We start from the raw sequence: 26,349 nt of genomic DNA, 5'->3' as shown, positions 1-26,349 counted from the left end.
TGCTCCTGCTGACGGTCAGCCTGCACCACCGCTCTGACGATTCTAGCTTGGGTGCGGCCGGCTGCACTGGATATTGCCTTGACCTGGCCACTGTAACAGAGACGATAGCTACCCATATTTATGCTCAGTGCATAAGTAGAACCCGCGAGCTCTAGCTGATAGTTCCCCACCTTAGAACGTGGAGTTGCAACAAAAAACGGCATTGAATCACGCGCGCTCCGCGCTCCACCCGGCATCGCGCTCTCTTTCAGCAATCCCTCATGACGCCCTCCTCAATACAAGCCGAGCCACGGCCAGATCACCTGCCTCTCTCGAAGTCCCGTCGCTTTTCCGTCCTCCGAACAATCCCGGACTCCATGACATGACTTAATTTCCTGCCGACCAACGGGCCTTTCCCAGCACACTGCCTCACTTCACGCTAAAGGTGCTGCCTAACGACCTCATCATCTTCACTGCAAGCCTCCCCCGCGCTCAACACATATAGCACTAGAACCACAACTGTGGAGGCGCTTCCCGAAACGGTAATTGTGGCGATGCCTCGCCATACGGCCTTCGTGAAGTGAATACACTCGTGTAAGACTTCCGCGAGCACAGAAGCAACTGCAGACGCTCTGCTAATGAAGCGGTAATCCAGCCATTTGTGTTTCCTCGAGCTGTGACACAGGGTGTCGGACAGCGAGTTTTAAAAGGACTCCTTTGAGTTAAAAGCCACTCAGTGTAATCGGACTGCTCCACTCGCTTAAGAAAAAAATGCAGACATTTTGTTTGGTAAACTCACTCTTGGATTTAGGCAGCAACGTGGATCTTATTCAATGCGTGCTGCCGAGCGCGGTGCAGCGCCCTGATACACGAGCAACAACCTTGCACCAGCTGGCGCGGCTGGCAGCGTCCCAACTGTTGCCTGTGCCCGTCCTCGGCTGTTGCAAGGGCAGTGACCCGGGCGTTGGCGTGACCCCGGGCCACAAGGCAGCGCGGCGCCTGGTCGCCGGCGGGCGCCCCGAACGGCAGGGCAGCGCTCCAGCTGTTTACGCCGGCCGCGGCGTCGGCGACGCTCCAACAGGGCCGGCCGCCGACGCCGGCCGGCCCACGTCGGCGGCCGCTGCGCAGGCCCACGCCCGAGGCGATCGACTGCGGCCGCCGCCGGCTCAGTTGAGTCGGTGCCAGCGGCGGGTGGGCACGCGCGCGGGGTCCCGCGGACAAAGGAGAGGCGTGCGAGAGGAGACCGACGCGGAGAGGCGCGGCCGGGGGCGACTGAGACCGCGGCCGGCCGCCGACGCCGGTGAGCGACGCTCACAGCCATGGGCAACGTCAATGACTCACTGGCGCAAGATGAGTCGATGCCGCACCTGCCGAGGAACCCCACCATGCCCACCATTCAGGAGGAGGACGAGGACGCCAGCGACAAGTGAGGACGCGGCGATAAAGGCCGGCTTCGACACGTGACCTGATAGTGTCGCTGTCTCGAAAGGCATCACGTTAGGCGTGTCTTTGTTACTTGATTGGTGTGTCGTGGTTGTCAGTCCTGTGATGGGTTCGGGTTCAGGGAAATGGCATTGGCGGCTGATGAGAATTAATGATGTTGAGTCCTTGGATGATAGACGTGGAAAGGGAATACTCTCATGATAGACGTGGGAAGGGAGTACTAGCATGATAGACGTGGGAAGGGAGTACTTGCATGATAGACGTGGGAGGGAGTACTTGCATGATAGACGTGGGAGGGAGTACTTGCATGATAGACGTGGGAAGGGAGATTTTGCAAGCTAGATGTGGGAGGGAGTACTTGCATGATAGACGTGGAAAGGATGTATGGTTGTGGTGGCCGGGGTCATAACGTTCTGCTTGCCACCACATTGTCAGAGTGATGCACGGCAAAAATTGGTGTTAAACTGACAGTGTCCCACATCCTTACGTTTCGGAACTACCCTAATCCCTCGCATGGTGTTTCTGAAAGACGAGAATGATAGACGCTGGGGTGAGAGAAGAGGTCACTAAGACATTTGCGATGGATACAAGCGTGAGGGCTTTGAGGAGGACTGTGACAGATGAGGCACGGATACATAACAAGCTCACGGACGGGTATAAGGTCAGGAGGATAGCGCCTGTGTAATGAGCGGGACTGAAAATGGCGAGGGATTAGGATTGATACCATTTAGGATGCTGTGTTGGATGTTGATTAAGGAAGATTAGTTCGTAATTTAAATGTGAGGACCGAGAGTGCTGGACGTTTGATAGAACAGGTCGGCTTGAGAAGCACAGAAGGCCGGCTGTTTTTATATATCGTTATATTAATATAGACACACTGAGGCTTTCGGATACGATGTGATGATGTTGTTCACATATCGATAGACCCGGAGTAAAAATTAGAGGGGAAGAAGTCCCTGTAAAGCAACACAAGCTGCAATCTTGCGCAGGGCGTAGGATACGTTTGCTTCAAATAGAAAGGGTTTTCATATTAAAAACGAGGTTTTGTATTGGGTGAACGGTCCCAATTGAAAGAGTAGTAAAACACAAAAACTTAGCCATGGGAAACAAATGGAAATACATAAAAACATGGTGTAACCAGCATTAGGTGGGGATCCAGGATCGCTCTAGACAGATGTGTGGGTGGAAGCGAAGCATCTCACCAATGTTTCTGGGACCCGGAAAGTGAGGGTTTGCGCCAGCCTACTTTGAATTTGATACGTGTTTGTGAAAATTGGTTATGCTGATGTGCTTTAGATCAAAAAGATCATGGTGCAAATACAGGGCAAAAATGTCGAAGGATACGAGCGAAACCTCCAGAGGCAGAGACAGAGACAGAGACAGAGACAGAGACAGAGACAGAGACAGAGACAGAGACAGAGACAGGGACAGGGACAGAGACGATCAAATGACCGAATACCCGACCCAGACAGCGACCGACGGGGATCATGAAAAAGTCATGACCGTTTGTTGTGCGCAGTGGAATAAGTCATCTTACCTGATACAGACATGTTCTGACTGTTTTACTTGTCCGGTCACCCTGCTCTCACTAGACCCGTGGCCTGATTCAGATATGAGTTGTTATAATAAAAAACGGCCTTCAGCATGCCAGAAGGTAGTGGTGAAATGGAAAGGTCAAACAACCATTGGTGTGTTATGAAATATTGAAAGTTGATCATTTTCAGCGTTATAACTGACAACGCGAACAACTAGCCGCTTAATGCAGTTCTTGTTCATATCACAAATGTATGTCCGGCGCCAGGCAGACGTTAGAGAGAGCAACTTTACTGTTGCATGACTGAGGGCCCGGAAGACGAACGTTGAAAGACTTCCTTATGCTGTCGGTAACTTGACAGGGAAGCCAAAGACCCGGTCTGATCTGGCACGTAGGGGATGGCAGCAAATCACTTTGCCTTGGTGGAAAGGATTCCAAGCCACTCCAAGGTTTGTTCCCATCTGCGGTTTCAACACTCTTCAATTCAGCACGAGAAATTGTGTTCTTGCGTCATCAAATGAACCATATCTGAATCCTGTAAACACGAGACGAAAGTGGAGCAGCAGAGAAATGTGGGCGGGCTTGTCCACCACCGTGTCACACGTAAGTCAGTCAGTGAGGCAGACGTGCGGTCCGAACGGGAGCAAGGCGTCGTCTGGACCCTTGCCGTCACCGCTTCCTCCCTGCCTCGTTCACGACCCCACCTCACGTCGCGGCGTCGGCGCGAAAACGGCCCTCCTCGAGCTGCGGAATCGATACTGGTGTCGGTGTCCGGCATGACACGTGCCACTTGCCGTTGGCGAACCGAGCCCGCCGCTTCCGTATCGATTGCTGACATCAGCTGATCGCCCGGACGAGCGAGATGACCTTGGACTGTTGCAGTCGAGGCACCGGCCGACAGCGAGCGGGCGCTGCCCGCCACTCGAGCCCGTGCTCCCAGTGCGCGAGGCGGAGATCGCTCGTGAGAGTCGAGGCCTTGTTAGGCACGGCCGCCGCTTACAGCAACGGAAACGCGGCAGAAACGCGGTCGCGCCGCTGAGATGCAACCGCCTGCCGTGTCTGCAACTGAACATTTGCCGCTTTATTTTGAAGCGGGACCGCCACTCGCATCCATCCTACGATCGGCAAGGCAAAGGCGGGAAAGACGTCGCTGGGCACAAGTCCTGTTTCACATGACGTGTGAGACAGTTCTAATCAAATCAGAACCGCTAACCTGTGAGCGCTAGCCGGTTTCCGCTTGCTTTGTCGCGCAAGGAGGCGACGCCGTTGGCAACCGTAGTGTCACCAGCGAGTTGGATTGATAGCATTTGGCTAGTGTCTTAGTAACGTAAAATGCACCCTAAATGCCATTTCTAAGCCCGTCAGCACCCGTGGATCGCTCGGAATTATTGACTGTGCAAATAATGTGTGCGGCCGGGGGTACTTTTAAAATACCGCCGTCCGCACATCGGCCATAGGCTGTGTGCGAACAGACCCCAGCTTTCACTCACTGGGCGATCGCTATATCTGTTCAGCGGCTTGGCTCCTGCACGGACCGTCCCTCCCCCCCCCTCTCCCCCCCCCCTCACACACCGATCACATGTCAGGTCGTGACGTCACCACGGCGCTCGAGCGCGGCCGACGCCGCCGCGCACGGAAAATATTGTTCCTTCTCGCCGTGCGCTGACGTCTTTGCAAGCAGCGCTGAGGGCTTAGATAATGCATCAGTGGAACGTTGATTCAAAGCTTTGTTTAAATCCGGGGATAAAATGGCCAGAAATGTTGTCAGTGGTTTCGTCAGCTCCGGGATGGGGCACTTTCATGAGAAGTAACGCTCGTGACAGTAAAGCAAACGGGGGACGCAGCTGTGGTCAAGTGTTTAACACGACGTTTCCACCATGTTCCCATCATACGCCTGACCGTCTTCGCCACATTCCAGCCGTTTGTCGTAAACTACCGTAAATAATCTGCTTTCCAGTGTGTCATTAAAACACATGAGGTGGTTGGTTCCGTCTGCTCGTTGCTAATACGTTGCCGTCTAAAAGCTGGCTGCGTGATCTGCCTACCATGTGATTTGGTCCGGTATGTTCCGCAGTATCTAGCTGGTTGTCTGGCGTCCCCAAGCCAAGTGCCGATGCGCCACTCTCCCTTGCGTGTGCTCTGACCGGCATTGGTGTCGGAGGGGCGTGCATTAACTGGATTGTTGTAAAAGAAGATGGCGTCATGGTGCGAAGAGCGAAGCCTTTATTGATAGTAACGGATGAACTCGTAACGTAACACTAACTTATACTAACAAATGTGAAACATCATATTTTTTAGGACAACAATTTCCTGCTTGAAGCGTGCGACATTGGGCGTGAGTCGATTTTCAAATTGGATTTAAAGTGCGAGTTGGTTTTCGCAGTGGAGGAATAGTGGATTCCAATTCCCCAAGTCATCATTATCAGAACTAGCAGGTGATGATTATGAAATTGGATGACTTTTGCGTCGGCTTCATTTGAAAGAAATCGATACGATTCATCGACTCTTTTTCCTCAACGCGATGCGATTGATTGCGTTTAGCGTACATAATGGAAGAAACCAGCTTCCTAACCAGTCAACTTAGCTTGAACTTCATCCCAAGCCGGCTGCTGTAGACAGAAGTAGCGGAGTTTGCCTCAAATCACAAACGATGGCCCAAATCGACTATAGAATGTTGTTCTGGAGCCATGAACATGTCCCGCACAAAGGTGTATGATTTTATTAAGAACATAACTGAGAGACGGCATAACAAAAGAATGGTTCCAGGGACATTGGGGTTTAAAGTGGACGGCTGGAGCATGAGGACCTGACATTAGTCATGCGGCATAAGGCAGGCCGCGTTACAGCGCTGGCTAGCTCGTAGAATCGGGAAGAGCCAGCCGCTCGTTAACAGAGCACTGAAATATACTCAAGCTAGCCACGGAAGTAGTAAAATGCCTCGAAGGTATCACACACACAGAAGACACGTCTGCGCCGCCCGTTGCACTCTAGCATACGAACGGAGGCGGGAAAGGATGCGGTCAGGGACGCCGAGTCGTACTTGGCGTACTTAGACGATGAAATGCATGCAGGCTGCAAGCTGTGGCTGCCACTCAAGACCCGGCGACGATGTCCCAGATCATGGCAAATACGAGGGAATATGCAGGTTTTTCGCAATTTTCTGGGTTGGCCGGCGGTCCCCCTAATTTAAGTGTCCCTGACAGTTGTTATTCCTTCGGTTAACGATATTGGAGGGGATCGGACAGAGAAAACTACCGGCATGAGATCCTCCTGCTGTACTTTTGGACTTCCTACCCAACAGGAGTGATTCTCCTTTCTGTCCAGACGCAGCCGTGGATCATTACGCCAGGGCTGCTGGAAAACGACGTAGCTCCAGACGTGCCACGTGGCAGCAATTCCCCTCCCCCCCCCCCCCCAACCGCCGCTTCAACTGATGGAGCTTTTCTGTTGTCTAGTGATGCAGCAGGTGCTAGAGGGGATGGTGGGGGGGGGGGGGGGACGAAATAACGGGCAACTGCGCCGCTGTATCCAGCAGACGACGAGAGGGATTGGCGAGCAGGTTCTGCGAAATGCGACACATGATATGTGGCGGCGGGTGCCCCTGGCTGCGCACAGGGGGTAAGAATCAGATCCACTGATATGCACATCGTTCCATTCCCAATTTATGTCTGTAGAAGTTTTCAAGATGAAAGGTTTCAGTGCAACGTAAGTATCGCGCTTTTTGTAAATTTTGTGGTTGTCACCTCTCATTGTTTGCAAAATGCTCTCTGGCGTTTCTGCGCGCTTCTGCGGTGAAAATGAGCTCACTTTCCGCATGTCTTGTGAAAGACGACATGGGGCCGGCGTGAAGCTGTGGAGCGTCACAAAAGGCTAAGCTCTTCCCGTGCACGAGTCTTGTCTGCGCAAACATTTTTATTGTGCATCCGGCTGTAAAAGCGGGATAGACACAAGCGTACCCGCCTTGGTCTGTTGTTTGCTTATGCTTGCGTTGTGCGATATGTCATATGTTTGTATTATACACTGGGGTGAAATATAAATGTTGGGTCTTGCTGTCACGTGGCACGGCTGAAACTCTGTCGTCTTCCATAGCTGGAGAGATTTCTGGTGTAGGGATCCACGGCTAGGTCTGGACAAAAAGGAGAATCACGCCTGTTGGGCACAAAGTACAATGGTACTGCAGCCAGATCTCATTCAGGTACTTCTTTCGCCCTGAGCCCTTTCCTAGTTGCCAGCCGTAGCGGAAGTGAGCTTGAAAAATCCGAGGACCTCCTCACGCCGAACTGTATGCAAAACATGACGTGAGCATCTTGGGTTCCCCAGCGTAATGCCACCACTGCTGTATCTGGAACGCTGCTAGATAGACTGTTTTTCAGAGCCGTTGTAGATATTTGCAAAAAGATGCTTGGGAGATACAGGGGTGTCACGCAGAAACCTGACATTCACAGAGCGCGGGGGCAGCTTGCGTGGGTTCCTGATTTCCTCATTCCATTCTGTTTGATGGTCATCAGTAACAACACAGTAAGTGTACCACAGCGGAGTTTGAGGTTCGAAACTTCGTTGCAGTTTGCAGTGTGCAGAGACTTCGAGACTCGAAACTTCAGGGTACGCTCCCTCCTGACATTTTCAGTGTGAGAGCTATTTTCAGTCCTGCAAGGCTGCCAAACCAAGTTAGCCTGTTAAAGAGATGGAGATAATCAGTAGCCCATCGAAAAGTTCAGCGGTCTGCGAACTTGCGGCGCCCTTTCTTCCTTGACATTTCAAAATGGTGTTGATGACATCCCGGGATGATATTAGTGATGGTTGTAGACTTTGCTGGTGTTCATCCGGATTACTTCCTTTGCCAACACAGAGAGTGCACCGTGTGTACCCGCGCGCCGATCATCCGCTGCCACAGCTCGTGCCAGCAGGCGATCGGTCAGCAGCCGCGAGTGGGGTGACAGGGTGCCGGCAATGCCGCGTCACCAGGTGGCCGCGTCGGCTCCACATGCTCCAGGGCAAGGGCCAGACAGTGGGGCGGGTCAGGAGGCCAGCTGGGTCGCGACCCGCCCGGCTCCGCCCAGCCCGCGCCGCATGCTTTACGATTCGATAAGAGGCCGCCGCCGCCGAGCGCTGGGCGGAATGACGCGCTGGGGGCCGCGGCGCGGCTGCAAACGGGCCGCGCCCGGCCGGTCGGGTCGCGCTGTCTGGGTGCCCGCAGCTGCGGGGTGAGGTAGCCGGGTGTGTCCGCCACCGTGTAATGAGAACTGACGAAAGCCGGCGACCGCGGCCGTCAGCCAGGCCGCGCAGGCCTGCTGGCGACGCTCTCACCCGGCGAGCACCCCGGCCAGGCGCCCCGTTACCGCCCAAAGTACACGGAGATGATATCGGAAGGGAGGTGGAGGGCGAAACGGGTGCCGGCCGCTGCTTTTGCAGGTGTCGCTACGCCCACTTGCCGCCTCTGGGCAGCTGGCATGCACGTATGTAAGCTGCGTGGCGGGTTTTCATGGCCTAGTGCAAAGCAGGATTGGGAGGCGAGTGAGTGAGACTGGTGGAGTTTGATGGTTTTGTGAATCTCCTGGGCTACGTCCACTCTTCACGTCCTCAGGTAATCCGTGTGGAGCGAACGAATATGCGATTCGGAAAATGAGGTGCACGATTAAGCATACGGTAATGTATTAAAACATGTATCGAAATAGAAAAGAGGGCGAGAGAAAAAGAAGAGAGGAAGAGAGAGAAGGGGAGGGAGAGACAGAGACTGACAGAGAGACAGAGGAGAACGCTCCACAGCGAGATCCACGGCCAGAACCAGAGCCGGGGCAAGTGCCACGGCGAGGGCAAGAGAGCGTCAGCGAGATTGCGTGTTTACCGGGGCTCTATCGCACCTCAGCTGCCACTTGATGCGTCCGCCCCGGTCAGACCGATAACTGCCGCCAGTCAGTGCGCGACAGCCGCGGACATCGCTGAGCCGTGGGCCCGAGCGCCGCTGTCTTCACACTCCGGCCGTGTCGTACCGAACCCCGGGCCAGCGGTGGGCGGTGTACAGCGCTGGTCACAGTGGGAACTGAGGAGCCCAGCGACCGGGGTCATGTGATATGTCCGCGGGCAGGTCGTTTGCTGGTGTTCGCGGTGGTGTCAGGTGAGGCATACGTGAGAGGGGAGGGCAACAGAAACAAAGACAGTTTTTATGGCTGTTTGTCGCAGGCTTTATCTTCGGGTTATCATAGGCTGGTTCTATGAGGTCTGTTTCGTTCCATGGGTAGCATGTTCAGCTTTTGCTGTCATCGGCTTCTCTCTGATGGTCACATTTTGATCGCCATGCAACATAAGTTGTAATATATATTTAGAAGCGCAGATGCTGTAAATTTTGCCCCATTTTTTAAGGGAATATCCCATACCCTTTTTCCCTGTATGGAGCACGAGCGACCGCATTGGCCATATTTGCGCTCACGGACCACTGCGTAGCCGGGATCGAACCCAGGCCTCCACGTGCGGGTCCGAGGCGCTAACCGCTCGGCCATTACGGCCTTTTATTTTTGTCTTTTACTTAGTTGTAAACTGGAGTTTAGATGCGTTCAGTTTTACGCCCGATTTAATGCCACCATTTCAGAGAAGCTTGGCATGCGGGCGTCAGCTCTCAACTACATTTTGTTAATTGCTCGACGCCTGCGTGAACTTTACGCGCCAGGTTGCATGTATGAAGGACGGAAGCCGGACGGACCATCACCGCACAAATCCTTTGGAAATAATGACTTTTAATCGGGGCTGCCGCGACTACCGTAGTTGATGGGCGGCAGTAATCATACAGAAGTTTAGTTTGTGAAGAAGTAATGCAAAATGAAACTGTACGGGGCAGCATTTTTGTACACGTTACCGCCGAACAATTTTGCGTCCCATTTCATGTCGTATTGCCATTATTGATTCGGCCACTCAAATAATCTTTAACCGGCTCTTGTACGCAGATTATGTATGACCAGCTTGGTCGCGTCCAAAAAATAATGGGTGCCTGAATATGATTTTTAACTCATCAAGAAAAGTGCCACCTCAGCAAATAAAATTCCCTGAAAATATGTGACGATTGGTGCTATTGAGAGCTGAACAGTAGAGTATCATAAGACAAAATACAAAAACATTTGAAGGCTTCCGAACATCAATGATCGACCAGCGGACCAGACATATTTTGTTTGACCTCCACACAATAAGTTTTTTAAATCAACCAAACTTGTAAAACACAAATTTTTTGCGAAGTACGTTTCATAGAAAGCAAGCGAAACACTTCGTTAAAGGCTACACTTGGTATGACAAGGAGAGATCACCAAATGAAGACCTCACTTTCAGTATTTGTGATTTTATATTTTTGAGCATCGACATGCAAAGCTAATCGCACTGATAACCACCGTGCATGCTCCAACTTAACCCTTTGTACTCCAGAGCTCACAGAATTGAAACGGGGCGGGGGAGGACGGGGGGGGGGGGGGGTAGTGTTGTATTTTCACTGCCCGTTTCAGAGACCAGAGGCAAGGGTTTCGATTCGCTGCATTGCACGCCCTTGCTGCCGGGGTGAGAGGCAAGCGATGTCAGTTAGCCTCATCTGTCTGCTGCACCGGGTACACGCTCCGGCGAAAGATTACGCTCGTTAAAATGCAACGAAAACCGATCAGCTGTAGCTTTTTTGGATCCCTTATATTTAGCGACTCCTGCTGTGAGCAATGCCCGATGTACATGACGACTGTGGTGTACCCAGACTGGGACCGGCCTGCTAAAATCTAGCAGTGCATGCTAACAGAGGGCGCAGGACAGACTTTTCGTGTGTCGGTTAGAGACGCAGCTCGTACCACACATATTCACGATATTTCAAACGCGTTGTCTTCTTGTAGAATGTGAATTATCTTGTCATGTGCTTTCATTCAGCGCATCAACTTTTCAGTAAATAGTGGGGAGAGTGCTAAGCTGGAGTTTCGCAGCATTTTGAGATTCAAACCCCAGGTTATGTGAGTTTGGATTTGCATTCGAATTCAAAACTGTATACGCGACTGGACTTGGTTAGTGTATATTTGAATCTGAATTATTCAGATGCAATAACAACAAAGCAAGTGACTCAGTCCGAAAAAGCAAAACCGATATATACTCGTGACATCCAGATAATTTGGAGACATTGTAAACTCTCACACACACACACACACACACACACACACACACACACACACACACACACACACACACACACACACACACACACACACACACACACACACACACACACACACACACACACACACACACACACACACACACACACACACACACACACACACACACACACACACACACACACACACACACACACACACACACACACACACACACACACACACACACACACACACACACACACACACACACACACACCACACACACACACACACACACACACACACACACACACACACACACACACACACACACACACACACACACACACACACACACACACACACACACACACACACACACACACACACACACACACACACACACACACACACACACACACACACACACACACACACACACACACACACACACACACACACACATATATATATATATATATATATATATATATATATATATATATATATATATATATATATATATATTTGCATTTAATACTTACTTTTCATAACATACTTAATACATTTACTTACACATACAAGTACTTAATACATTTAATTGCACGTTTAGATAATGGCTTTTATGATCCAGTGTGATTTTGAAAATTTTAATCGCGGTTTTCTGTACCCAAACTGTTTTGTTTAGGATGTGAGCGCCCAAAGGATTGGAACCTTTTCGAGCATATACGAATCCTGCTAATCCGAATCCTCAGCCTTAGTGAGGACGTGCTCCGACACGCACTCTGACAAGTATGGAGGCCTGTGACAGTGTGTTTGCTCATCTTTGTGTGCCTATCGACCCTATATCATCTCAGGTAAAGCCATCTCAGAAATTTTGAAAAGAATTGTCATTGGGCTCACCTGCTTGTGTCCCGCTGCTCGGACGCTGACCCGTGGCATGGAATTATACGAATGTGCGGTTCCCATGAAAATGTTTTAACCACCCTTCAACATATTTTCTGAGTGTGCGCACCTCCAGGGTCTTGTAAAGTAAAGAGCTAAAACATAGCGCCAGGCTCAACGCGAGGCATGATGCGTGTTTTATGATTGAATTTACGTGAGCGCGGGTCAAAACGCCTTCCTTGTGATGCGCCCGGCATGTACAGCCTGAATTGAGCGTTATAATGAATTTACGTGAGCGCGGGTCAAAACGCCTTCTTTGTGATGCGCGCGGCATGTACAGACTGAATTGAACGTTATAATGGCTTTACCCGGATGATCAGCAGTTTAGATTAACCTGTCACAAGTTAACAACACACGTTGCGAGTTATCGGCAACCTGTTTTCCAAAACCATTTGCTCGGAAATGAACCCTTTTCTGTGCTTGATTGTGAGCCTGAACTCGTGAGTAATATGACTATAAGTCACACCGCATGACACATTGCGGACTTATCGGCAAACTGCAGTCCGAAATCATCTGCTCGGACGTGGAATCCTTTAAGCGCTTGCCTATGTTGCGCCATTTTGACGTGACTTATGATGGCAATGGGCTCGGCTTGAGCTGCCACGAAATCGTGACACAAGCGTTGTCAATCCGAAATGTGAAATCTGACGTGTCAAACAAAAACATCAGGAATGTGAAATAAAATCCGAACGCGCTATGCGAAAACACTAAAGATATTCTGAAGCTAACTGCAGTGTCGAAGAGCGAATGTCACGGACATTGAGACTAGACCTAGGATAATTTAATATTTTGAGTAATCCGGCATGACCTCATGTTACGTACTAGAACACATAACTTCATTACAACGCTAAATAAGCATGTGGAACGGTTTGGAAACAAAGGCATCTACACTGTCGGTCAGCGTTTTAACATCGCGCTGACCCGGCCATTGATGACTGACCTCCAATTTGTTACAATGTTCTTCGAATATTTATTGAGAGATACTGAAATATCGGATCCCTGTAGTCACCAGTGCAGAAGTAATGGCAACACAACTGAAGGGGGCGGGTGGCGTTAAACACGTTCCCCGGTCAGTGCGGGATAGCTATGGCACTGGATCTTGTAAAACGCTGATGCCGTCAGAGATGAAGGCGCTTCCCGGGGTTGGGATGTCGCCGCTGAGATGACCTCCATGCCGCTGCGATGACTTCCACGCCGAGCTGTCGAGCTCGCGTGAGCGTGCCCACGCTTGTCCTTGTGGAGTGTGTGCCGTGCTGTGGCCAGGCTTGCACCATCAATGTGAGGACCCCGTGACCATGATCTCCACGATACGACTGCAATGTGTGTTTGTGTGTTTAGCAATTGTTATGGCCAAACTTCGCAGGTAATATGCATGCGGAAGCAATTGCGGAAGCGGAATGGTTTGGCTGGTCAACATGGATGGCCTACATGGGCGAAATACCGGACTGAAAACATAAAGTGGGTTTGTTTTTAGGATCTATTTGACTTAACCGTAAATGTGACAATTCACCATACCGATGTATTTTAACTCTTCACGTACGACGCAACACGGAAGGGACCGGATTCAGCACTGAGAAGCTTTGTTCGAAGGCCCGACCATAGCCATACCGTGGTAACGCAAAGCAGAAAAAACAGCGATTTGATGTGAGTGATTGGGTAAGACAATGATAAACAGTGACTCAATGAGGCAAGCAGTGATTCGATGTCAGAACGTGTCTTGGAATTGCCTGAAGTCCAATGGCAATTGTCACCGAATTCAATACTAATAGAAATGCGTGAAAGCAATGTTTTATCCTCACATACCGTGAGATTATATACCCATTTGACTTTATTTGATATGCATGACAATATGTATAGCATCCGAACAAATATGGCAACTGGAAAATAGCCGAGAGGAAACAACAATGAAAAAGGGTTTGTTGTCGACCGTGATGGGAGTGTCAATAGAGAAAGGCCGAAGGATAGGAAGTCGGAGGAGATAAATTCCAGAACGAAAAAAAATCAAAGGACGAGGGGTGAAAATGAGCAAAATCTGACAGGGATAAAGCAAGTCAAAATCAAGCTCAGAGGGAGAACATAGAATGAGGGGGGTGAATATGGATAAAATCTTAGAGGGACAATCAAATAAAAATGAAACAAAAACAAAAAGTAAAAAAATGCAAAACTGGTCAAGGGGCAAGATGTTAAAACAAACGCAATTTTCTGAGGGTAAAGTTGAAGGGAAAAATGCCTAAACGGTCAGTACAAGTCCACAAGGAAGGCCGTCTAAGCTGGCCGGTGGCACCGGCGGAACAGGCCTTGCGTGATCACTCCGCGTGGCGCGGACTGTTTTATCGCCTCCACAACTGCCACCGTGTCAGCCTTGCCTCCCCGAGGTGTCATGTTGTGCATAGTATAGCGTGCCGCGCGGTCTGCAAGCGTTTGAATGTCACACCAACTGTGCTGGATCTGCATATAGGTAATGTGGTGACTTTCCGATGGTGGATGGTAGATAGTCTGCACCTCTGCGCCTTCGACCGATCTTGCTTAGTATTACGTCGCTGAATAGAGACTGCGATCCTTCTTTTATAATTTGAGAATTAAGATGCGGCTGAAATCGCGATCCTTCTTTTATAAGTAGGGAATTAAGATGTGAAGAATGACGGCCTTCAATGCACCAGGCGCCACTGATTAAACGACGTTATCGACTCAAAAAGAGAAAAATAGACATTTGTCTGGACAATGTAAGATATACCAGGACGCCACTCCAGGGCCCCATTAACTTGGAATCCTATGGGACGCTGGATCCCACATGTCTGTAAGTAAGCATTACTCGCACTGGACTCATATATAATGAAAGCTGGCCGTGTTCCAACGTGTGTCGTGTGTGCTGCCGTCTGAATGCAGCAAGCTACTCAGCACCTCGTCGCTAATCTGTGGTAAACTTGTATGTATAAATATATATATATATATATATATATATATATATATATATAACATTATAACGTGCTTTTTCTTTCGCTGCAGATCGCACTCAGGAGGAATCCAAATGTCGCCGCGGCCCGAGGAAGAGGAGTCGTCGCGTCCTCAGTTCACCATTGGGGACCGGCGACGATCCACTCAGAGCGAGGAGCCCCAACTGAGGCCACCGCAGTACAGACGAGGTGGCTATCACGCATCCATCCCCCTCCCTGAAGTCAGGAACGTCGAGACATAAAGTAGCGTTCAAGATATACAACACGGATGGTGACCGCTCATGTGTGGGCGTCATGGACGTCCCCAACCGTGGCGTTAGTTACAGCCGTACTCGAGCAGCTTTGGGCTCAATGAACCTGACGCTGCGGGTGGAAAAATACACATTTTACAAATGGTACATTTGAGCAAAATTTCAGCATGCGTATAAGGCACAGCTTCGAATCGAGTTAGACCACATGCATTCGCTAAGCGTTGTGGTGTCGAGGATCGTGCCAGCGGACAGTAGTCATGCATTGCAAATTAAACGTTTCGGAGAGTTGTACCCAATGAGGATTTAGTTAAAAATGGGAGGTAAAAGTGGCATCATGTCATTTTTACTCCCGTACCATTCTTTTTTTGCTTTTTATTTTCCCATTTTCATGCTAGAATAGTCGCGTGAAGCTTCAGTCTTGCCATTACAAGTTTTGGAGCAAGTTATGCTTTTAAATACGTCAGCTAACACATAATAGTGTTCAAAATGCGGTAGCTCTCCCTATTATAGGGTTATGGCGAGACGACTCGAGCAAACAATTGCAAAAGCGTAATAGTTCGGCTAGACAACATGTATGACCTACATGGACGAAATATGACATTGGAAACATGGATTTGGTTAATTTTTTACGATCCATTTATATTAATCGTAAATGTAGCAATGCACCACACCGAAGTATTTGAGCTTCGCACATGCTACACGACACTGCGGAAATATTTCAGTTCAGCAGTAAGAAGTTTTGTTCGAATGCCCGGCCATACCCACACCATGGTAGCGTAAAACAGACAGAGTTTTGGTGTCAGAACGTGTTTTGGAATTTGCTGAAATCCAACCATAATTCCCACCGGATCAAACGTGACTAGCAACGCATGCGACCAATGTTTCATCCTTACATACCCTGAGATTATGCACTCATTTGTGTTTCTGTCAACATGAAATATTTACATAACGATGTTTAAAATCACTGCTGTGATTGAGCCTCAGATATATTCCTTCCATAGCTTGGACAAGTCCGCCGACAGCTATGAGTGCCATTTTAGTGCGTTTCGTAAAGTACTAATTTAAAAATAATTAGAAATGAACGGCCGAGAATACCGCCTGTTTAACACTTGAAATGGAAGTCATTATTGCGCAAGTAGGTGAGGTGCCCTAGAAGAGGCCACGTCCTCCCGATATCTAGGTCAAAGGTCGGGTTTTGACGTCACATCTACTCAATGGCTTCGGGTGCAAAATAAGGATGGACAGGCTGTTCAGATGGCTAGTGGGCACCGGTTTTCATATGCGGAGAACGGTAGTCAGGATCCTACTCGGCGGTCCCCGCCGAGTAGGATCTTAGAATGGTATGTCTTGTTTTCAACGCGATCAATGTTTCAGGACAGAAGTGTGTTTCCTCCTTGGTACGCTGCTGCATACATCAAAAGTGGCTTATTTTTATTTATTTAATGAATTCAAGATTCATTAGCTGTAATATATATATATATATATATATATATATATATATATATATCTGGTATATATATATATATATATAGTAATATATACATCTCTCTCTCTCTCTTCTCTCTCTTCTTCTCTCTCTCTCTCTCTCCCTCTCTCCTTCCCTCTCTCTTCTCTCTCTCTCTCTCTCTCTCCTTCTCTCTCTATCTCTCTCTCTCTTCCTCTCTCTCTCTCTCTCTCTCCTCTCTCTCTCTCTCTCTCTCTCTCTTCCTCTCTCTCGTCTCTCTTCTCTCCCTCTCTCTCTCTCTCTCTCTTCTCTCTCTCTCTCTCCTCTCTCTCTCCTCTCTCTCCTCTTCTCTCTTCTCCTCTCTCTCTCTCTCTCTTTATATATTTAAATGGATGTAGAACATCTGCATTTTGCATTCGCAAACTTGAGGTACTCGTGCATGATTTGGCAGCTCAGCTCACTTGCAGCTCTCCATTCAGCAGCTCTTTTACACACCCGCTCCTAGCCCACAGAATTAAATCTCTTTTGCTTCTGCGTTGAGCGTACCACGTGGCCGGTAATGTGTGGTAATCTGTTTTCACGTTGCGCTGTAAGTTAACAGACTGATGCGATTGGGAGATAAGTGGATTACAAACAACGTGTCGCTGTCCTTGATGTCACAAGGAATTTTGTCTGCAGATTTCATACTTGTAATCACGTTCTAAGAGATATGTTATCGAGCATGTTTCACGTCATTCAGCTATTATTGGTATGCACTGAAAACAACGTACGCAAAAACAGTGGCTGTCTCCCTTCAAGTTGGATCAGTTATTGCGAATGCCCTCTGGCAGCATTGGGATCGTACTCTTAACTTTAAGTGGAAGTTGTTTTTCTGCACCTGACTCTTCTGCTGAGTGCCGTTTACAAATCCAGAGCAGTTTCGCCACGCCCAAAAATTAAGCCAGTGTGGCAAAATATTTGCATAACGTCAACTACGAGACAATACAGGAGTGTGTTACAGACTACGTGTGTGTTATGCAACAGTTTTTTTGCGGCGCCTTCCATTGGTGCTTAAAGGAAATGTTCTACGTTTGAAGATATTGAAGCAAGCATCAGATATGATGAAATAATCTCACTCTTGGCCGTAATCGCTGCATGGCCAATAGAGTAATAGGTTTTGAGTAGCATTCTAACGTCATCAATGCCTGGGTGACCTTGAAATAGTCTCCCCGGAATAGTTCGCACATCTTCGCTGGCGTGTAGCTCAGAAACTAGACAGGGTTGGGTCTTAAGATGGGCAGGGCTATGAACTGCACCGAATGAACTTCAAGATGGCTAGTTTTGTTCAAAACTCAACACAGTGTGCATTACTCCCTTTAATTTTTCCATCTGAATAACTGCCACTGCCGCTAGTAATGCGGCAATGTGGACAGACGTCCAGCCATGTCTGGTGGAGTAAATATGCTGGAAAAAAGCCAAAAGCTTGCCACATATGTCTTTATTTGTGGAAGGCGCCGCATCGTGTACAGATGCACTCCAAAGCGCAGGCTGAGTCATACGGTTGCCGGACTCCGCAAGTATTCAATTACCCGAGGCATCTATCTCGCCCAAGATACTCCAGGGAAAGCCAGCGTTTGCAGATTATCTCCTGAAAGTGGCTCCTCCACGCTGATACAGAATCAGAAAGCATCACAACAGCCGTGCTTCCACAAGTAGAACAGTTTCCAACTGGTCACGTTATGTGATTAGGTTTCCTCAAAACATTCAGCTATAATTTTAATGCCATTGAAAATTGCCACTTATCCCCTAATTCACTTGGCTATTTCTTTTTGCGGGGAGTTGTATGGTTACTTCGACGATATTCTGCACAGCTATGGACCTCACACGTACCAACTGAACGCCAGCGTCAACTCGATGGCCTGGGGTACTTTTATTACGGCGGGGTATTTGTTCATCGCGTTACTTTCTCAGGCAGGGCGCAAGCATGGCAGTGTTTTAAGCAATTGGTATTTGTAAGAAATGTCAACTTGCTTGCTGAGATAACATGTTCATGTTCTTTCTGGGAAAAATCAAACTAAAATATTTCTTGCGGGACTCATTCCCTTTCTAAGTGCCTAGTCCCTACACCATATTCGGGATCAATCAATCAAGCTATAGAGACACACAATGTAATGGTTGTTACATTTCCTAACCTTTGAACCAACAACATATGGCGCTCTTTCCAGGAAATTCGGAAGTTCTCAGAGAAAGCTCGCAAGAGCGGGTAAATCGCCATTTTTTACACTGCGGTCAAGGCTATATGACAAGTTAGATCCGTGCACTTCCCGAAAGAGGTTACAAGTTGTACACAAAGGGCTCAAGTGTTATCACCGCGGTATTGCTTGAAACCAGACGCATGTTACTAGCTGATTAAGGATATGTAGCGGTGAAATTCAGCTTTGATTTAAAACCTTAAACAATTTTCAAACAGCAAACTGCACAACATTGTTCGGCGATAACATAACTGAAATGTTTTCCCTTGTAACTCCATTTTGTATTAATATGTTATTTATGACTACTTCTGCTTATTATTACCACTTACTGCATAGCACTTACTTCTTCTTATTACTAATTTATGACATATCCATATATATATATATATATATATATATATATATATATATATATATATATATATATATATACAAAAATATATTACTTAATTTATTATATTGCTATTATTCTATTAAGTATCACTTATCATACTACTGATAACTATTTACTACTTATTATTATTTCTTTACAAACTTAACTTCACGGAGACCACGGCCCGCCAGCTTCACTAATAGCGGTATGCCCGATTACATAGTGATAACTTCCGAGGAATTTGTGCGCCGATAGCCTGCACAGTTTCAGTCCTTCATGCATGCAACCTAGCGCGCAAAGTTCACGCCAGCATCGAACAATTCGTAAAATGCATTTGAAATCTGACGCCCGCATACCAAGCTTCTTTAGATATGAGTACATGGTAGGTTACTTCATAAAAGTAAGTATCCCCACGACTATCTGACAGTGAACGGTCAGTGCTTGTCCCAGTTTGCGTGCATAGTCTGCTTTGCGGTCGAGCCTTAGTGACGCCATTTGCCCTCTGCCACCCACTTCGGTAATTTGTTTTAGTAGCTTCATTTCTGTCAGAGTGAGACCCCAGGCCGCGTGTCGTCGAAAAAGCTGACCTTATCACGCAACTTGTTCGACCGGCTACTGCAACCAACAGCCACAGGAATCGTAACATGCCCGGTTACGCATCAATAATTTCAGAGGAATATTGGCATGTTGATGACATCAGGTGAGGCTGACCAACGACACCGTAGCCATTGCCCAAATTTGGGGGCTATGGTGTGACGTCAGGCTAATGCAGATTCTCTCTTACAATCCCCTACCTATTTTTGCGCACTATACCTTGGATAAATATGCTCCCAATGAAACAAATGAGCATTTAAAAATAGTTTATAACATCTCCTTGTTAAGACTTGCACCTCAGCGGTAACCCATATGCATTTTAGCCTTGTTTAAGAAAAAAGTCAAACATTGGATGCAAAGTAAGCTTGGGGGCAAATATACTCAAAACCACGCTGCGCATCGTGGCTTTCAATTCATAAAAACCATTTGATCTGCGGGATGGAAAGTGACACACAGTTGCTACGATTTCATACAATTAATGTATTTGTAGTGTTGAAATGAGTCTGTTTAACCCCGTTTGCCCGTATTCTTGGTACCAATGTATGTTAAAGGAAGTATTCCACATTTGTACGGACTGAAACAGCCATCTTGAAGATCATTCGCTGCAGCTCCAAGCCCAGACATTTTTAAGACCTAAACCCATTTAGTTTCTGAGCTACACGTCCGCGAAGATGTGCAAACTATTTCGGGGAGACTATTTTCAGGCCACCCAGGCATCCATGGCCTATAATAACGCCATTGAAATCTTGCCATTTAATTTGTCATGCGGTAATTAAGGCCAGTAAAAAATTCGAGTCGTTCATACCTGACGTTCGTGAGCACGATGCCTAGACATAACGCCCGCTAATTGGCTTTCAATCAATGTTTTATAGGATACAGTGACGTAATCAAAGCATGACGTATTGCAGGGCATATTTACTAGACAAAAAACTGTGCTGTCCAGAGTAGTCTTTGCCACTTAAGCCTTTAACGTAGTCCTCAAAATCGATCTTCATCTCGAGTTCCAGTATTGCTTTCACGTGAGAAAAGCAAATGGTTGTGCGCAACTGTTTGGATGATTTTGACAGTTTTTGTGGATGACCACCACAGAATGAGGTGTCACCACACAAATGTCCAGCACTGAGTGTGGAAACACGTCATACGGCGAGTTGCGGAGTTCAAGCTAAAGCTATGGGGCATATTCAGGGAAACACGAGTTTTCCTTCATCACACAGCCTAACATCGAGTGTACACAACCTGTACACGAGCGGCAGCGCCATGCTGATGCACTGAAGCTGAGCTCACGGATGACGAGCGTCGCTATCTGTTGTGGGTAGCTCCGCAAGAGAGGCAGCGCGTCCTGCGCGCGGGGCGTGGCTCGTTCGATGCCCCATGGCGCGCTCCACGTGGCTTCGGCGTGCCAGGCGCCGTCTCGATGCACAGAGGGGTATGTTTGCGTTATGCTGTGATCACTTTGTGCGGTCTCAAATGACGGAGTCCAGAAATCAGGTTGCAATTGAACTGGGGCTTCGTGGACCACGCTCTTCGAAACTGTCTGTGAGCGAAACTCCCCAGAAGAGCGGCATTAACTGTTTACTTTCATCGTGATCCATCGCAGAAGTTCAGCGAACAGAAAGCACAACTTTAGCAGCGGCTAACTTCGGATGTGCTTGGAAGTAGTCTGTTTTCCTTTGCGGCTGAAACTGCACATCGTCGAAGAGGAACAGGTCGATAATGGATGGCTGAAGCTGAAAAAGAACAGGGATAGCCGTCAAGAGCGTTCGAGTTCCGTGATAAATAAGACGGCCATATTCAGGGACTCGTGGAAATGTTTTGACACATCCAGCAAATAGACCATGGCACATCAAAATGGAGGAGGATTGGCTGTTTTTCCTCGCTCAGCACCTTAGCACGTTATTTAAGTCACGCGTGAGTGGCAGATAAGGGATCGGGTTGATGGAACGTGCTTCGATACTACGACCTTGGTTTTACGGCTACGGGAGCAATCAATGGTGCTTACGCCCTAATTGAGCAGAAGTTGAGAACGGGAAGTTCAGACTAGACTGTCAACGTCACAGTCTCGAAAACGTCGTAGAGGTTGTTTCAGTGTCCATAGAGCTTTCACCTGCGGAGGACATCCTCATCTTCAAACGGTTCCGAATGAAATGGAACTGCATCGATCCACTCAATTCCTTATACTGGAGCGGATGACTAGTTAACCCCAAACACTGACTGAAATGTCTCTGGTGAGATTGCTAAGCTCGTTAAGGATCGACTCAAAGCGCACGCACGGCAGAACGACCACTGCGAGCTGCTGAACCTGGTGATCGTCTTTGCTCGGGCTGTCGCACTGGATGGAGCCTGCTGTATGGTCCAGATAGTCTGCTGCGTCGGGTTCTGGGGATAGCCAAGGCCAGCTACGGCCAATAGGTGTGGATGTCTCGTAGGCAGTTCCAGATATCAGCTGAGGAGAAGACTGGGGTTAGGAACATCTGCGTCTTCGTGGTGAAACTGTGCGTCAAGATGCGGTACCTGGCTGCCTCTGCTTGCTTTGCAGCAGCGCAGGACTCAGGACTCAGGCTCATGGCGCAACTCAGCTAGCACTCAGAAATCGATACCGCAATCCTAGAGGCCACGCCCAAGAACTTTCTCGGCAGCCCTGGTAGGTGAACGAATATCTTGAGACTCCGGCCCCCTGTGCAAAACCAGCATTGCCCATGGCGAACGGAAAACCCGTTACTGTTTGGGATGAGGACGAGGTGCTTGAAGAATGGATGGTCCACGTGAGTGGGCGGTCAGAAATTCAAGCGTCACTGGAAGGAAGTGGGTCGGAAGATTTTTCATCCGCGAGACGAACAACTTCTTTGTCATCGCGGGAACGCGGTCTGAGTTCTTTGACATAATTTAGTACACTGGGCCCTGGACGACTCGTCCAAAAAATCAGCTGCAGCTGTAAGGCATTTTGAGGTAATGGATGACTTAGTAGAACAAATAGTTGGCCCTCACGGACAAAGATAATCGTCTTTAATTGACGATGAATGCCATTAACAGTGTCTCATGCATGCTGCTCGCAACCATCGTAAGTTGTTTCTGCGTGATAGGATAACGAGTCTGTTTGATGGCGATTTTTGAAAACATGCGATGCCTCATTTTGCAATGCTTAATTGGGACATCCTGCACGGTTGAATGCTTAAGATTGTTCTTCAGTTCCGTTTGTGGGAGCGTAGGCTTTGCACCCTCAGTGTTGACGCTAGTGCTTTTGATCGATCTGATACGGTGCGAAGATAGTTCAACTCTGGCCTGCGGTACTCATAAATATGTCCCATCGTCACCATGCCTTGCTGCATGTTTTTCACGGAGTGGAAAGCAATTGCTGTGGGTGTTTCAAGCTATTTTGTCTTCGCCTACGCCCATACAACTGGGAGATCACTATAGTATGTGCGTGGAAGCTAGTTCGTAATTTCAACATATTATGTGACAGCCGACAAAGTCTAGATCCACTAGACCCCAAACGCCCTGTTGGATTTGAGCCGTTAGAGCGTAGGAAATCTTGCCGCACTCGAGAGCAGCCCAGGACAGTTTTCATGTTGTGGTCTGCCATCATGCAAGGCCAGAGAATGACGATCTTATTGTAACCAGTGTTCCGCATGCACCTTGGCAGACCTCGAATGCACCGCGTGTCGTGCGCGCCCCCATGTGCAGCACTCCCATGTGGGATAGGCGGTTGGCTGACACCACGTGTGCTGACGGCGATCCAAACTGTGACTTTCCTAGATCACTCCCCTTTTCAACGGATTTCTGACCTCGGCGTGATCTTTTCCACGTCGATCACATAGTAACCTCCGCAGGGTTTTTTGTGGTAGACATCGTACCGCGTACGAGTTGTCCTTGAGGCGAATGACGCCCGATCAGCGTGTGTCGTAGTGCAATTTCTGGGCATCGCATCACCGCCTCGCGAGCCGATCCAGATCACCTCCGCTGGTGACCTGCCTCGGCTGTGCTCGACTCTTCCGCGCGAGCCGGTCGCTTCCGTGCCGGTCCGCCAATCAGCGCCAAGTGCCGGTTTCCTCCCGGTGCTGACGGCCCCAGCGTCCCCGGTCGGCGCTCCAGAGCTCGCTCCAGGGCCACGGCGCGCGAGTGACGCACAGCCTCCTCGGAGCCCGCACCAGGGCTGCCGGGGTCAGTCGGTACGCGAGATTGAACGGTCAGGTGCTTTCCGCGAACTCGACCCGGTGGCGTAACGCTGCCACTTCGCTGCGCCAAGCGAGTTGTGCGGTGGCGTCTCAGCGCCCGGGGGTAATGCGCGATTGTCAGACAACAGCTGAGGGATTTTGAGCGGCAGGCAGTAATCAGTCGATCCATGGACATTTGGATTATGCCAGATGTTAGGTGCTGAACCTGATGGTCATTAGAACATTGAATTAAAATGTTGAGTGGTAATCGAACTCCGCATTATGATTGGCCTTGCAAGAAATGATATGCCGCGGGCTGACGGATTGCTGCGTTGCATGAACGTTTCCGTATAGCAGAGGCTCGCTTAGTTTACGCACTCAAATGAACACGGAAACAATCAAATGCAAATGGGCAGCCCTGTGCTTTAATGCTAATTTGATGTGCGCTCCAATTTCCAAGCAGGTGCTTCAAAGGTAGGACGGAGGAAACGCCTGACCGATTTTGTGCTCATGACTGTCTGAAAGCTGCAATGGCACCGCCCTTGTACCATCTCGATTGCAGGAGTAGTATGCTGGGGCGTTCAACGTCCTTCTGTGCCTTTTCAGGCACATATTATGTGGCTCCTCCTGAGCACTGTTTGCATAGTCATGACTGTTGCGAAACGAAGTGTCTCGGTGTGTTTTGCTATCAAGTTGGGCGTAACAACGGTCCAAAATTGCTTTCACTCGGGAAAGCGCTCATACTAATGGGGCGTGGGGCGTTTTTTGTGTGTGAATTTTAAACAACCTCCAAAATTCACACGGCATAGCCGACTCTTGCTGTCACATTTGCTCACATTCACATTTCACACTTAACGTCACATCGCGCAGTTTTCTGCATTCAGAGCATAGGTTTCAGCGGATGACTGGTATACGCTTAAATTCAAAGCATGTCAAGCTGGGTCATAGGTGTCTCGACCGTGAAACCGCGCCGGTTGAAGTCCAGGTCAATGAACTGAAGCCGCCGCCGTGGCACAGCTGGCTCCTGTCATCCGTGCCGTGCTGATGGTCGCGTGCCCGTTGAATTAAAGTTGTTCCCGAAGCGTTTCAGGGAACAGGACAGCGATAACTCTGAAATTTGGCCACAATTGCTTTCGTTGAAGCGTTAGGAAGGCTTAGAACCTTAGCGATGCGCGGCAAAGCAAACCGACGGTGGTTTGTTGTGGTGGCGCTGGGCAGGTTTAGACTTCCGCTTCTGTCCGCATAACGAGCAGATGACGTCAGAGGAGGAAAACACCGCTCGCTGTGAGCAAGGCCGGCCAGGCTGTGTCCACAGACGTCGGCGGCCGGTCTGCTTGGCTTGGCACCAACGTGGCCGCGTGGGGGTTTCTCGGAAGAGCCGGCGACGCGAGGCCGCTAGACCTGGGACGCCGAGCCCGCCTCGCGTTGGGCTCCGCGACCCGTTCCGTGGTCGCGCTGAATCGGCACTCGTTCGTGCCCCCAGTGCATGGGGTTGAAACCAGCTGTTAAGAGTTACTGTGGTCCAGTCGGCCTTGACTTGTGTTTTTATGGTCAAAATATAAAAACAGGCTAGTCTTGCCAAAAGTGACTACGACCCGGAGCCTGTCAACCCCGCTGTTGGTTAGACCCATGCCAACATCCACAATATTGCAACATTGTTTTTGTGCTCGTTGTTGTTTCAGGACACCGCGTAACTATTATGTTTGAACGAGCACGTGATTTGAATGTCATCTGAGCACGTGGTCTGAACGAACACGTGAACTGGACGTGATCTTATTCCTTGCGCTTTCATCATGCGCATAGCCATGCATGGAACTATACAATTGCACGCTCATGCGCATTGCCACAAATTTAGATTTTTTTCCGTGCCGATGATCATTTTTATTTCTTTTTTCTGTCCCGGTCGCTAGTTAGTCAAAGCACCTGTCTTGGGATGAATCCGTCTGTAGCGTGATGGGCTCAAGTCCCTTTAAGCCCACGCTGTCTGCCCCTAGCTGGGATGGCCTGCGGCCGGTGGCAGCCGCCGCGCTAAAGGTCAGGCGACGTCGGAGGGTTAAACTGGATGTGCCGAGCAGTCCGGCGAGTGTAATTTTCGTCGCAATTAAAAATGGCGACGACGTTTAATTTTCGTCGACCCGATATTGCACGATCGGGTGGCGGGGTCAAAGTTCACGCAGCACGCCTCGCTCTGCATGGGCGCTGCTCACATCCGTCCAATGAAAGGTTTGTAACACATTTTTTAGGAGCTGCATTCACGTAAGCATCTGGCTGTGGTCAGTTGTGGCTGAGCTGCATTCGCGTTAGCATCTGACCGGGATCAGTTGTGGCTGAGCTACATTCGC

At 49.0% G+C, this 26,349-nt stretch overlaps 1 protein-coding gene across 1 annotated transcript in view; it reads left to right on the top strand.

Moving 5' to 3' along the window:
• Positions 1-1,172: 1,172 nt before the first annotated feature.
• Positions 1,173-26,349, top strand: part of LOC119091474 (monocarboxylate transporter 12-like) — a 43,474-nt gene continuing 18,297 nt past the window's right edge. Inside the window, 2 exon segments of the mRNA XM_037214275.1 lie at positions 1,173-1,405; positions 15,016-15,152. Of these exon segments, the coding sequence (XP_037070170.1) occupies positions 1,299-1,405; positions 15,016-15,152 (244 nt within the window). The 5' untranslated portion in view covers positions 1,173-1,298.

This window comes from Pollicipes pollicipes, unplaced genomic scaffold (genome assembly GCF_011947565.3).
Source record: "Pollicipes pollicipes isolate AB1234 unplaced genomic scaffold, Ppol_2.1 Scaffold_3447;HRSCAF=4054_pilon_pilon_pilon, whole genome shotgun sequence".
Taxonomy (NCBI): domain Eukaryota; kingdom Metazoa; phylum Arthropoda; class Thecostraca; order Pollicipedomorpha; family Pollicipedidae; genus Pollicipes; species Pollicipes pollicipes.
This window is presented reverse-complemented; position numbering and strand designations above follow the sequence as displayed.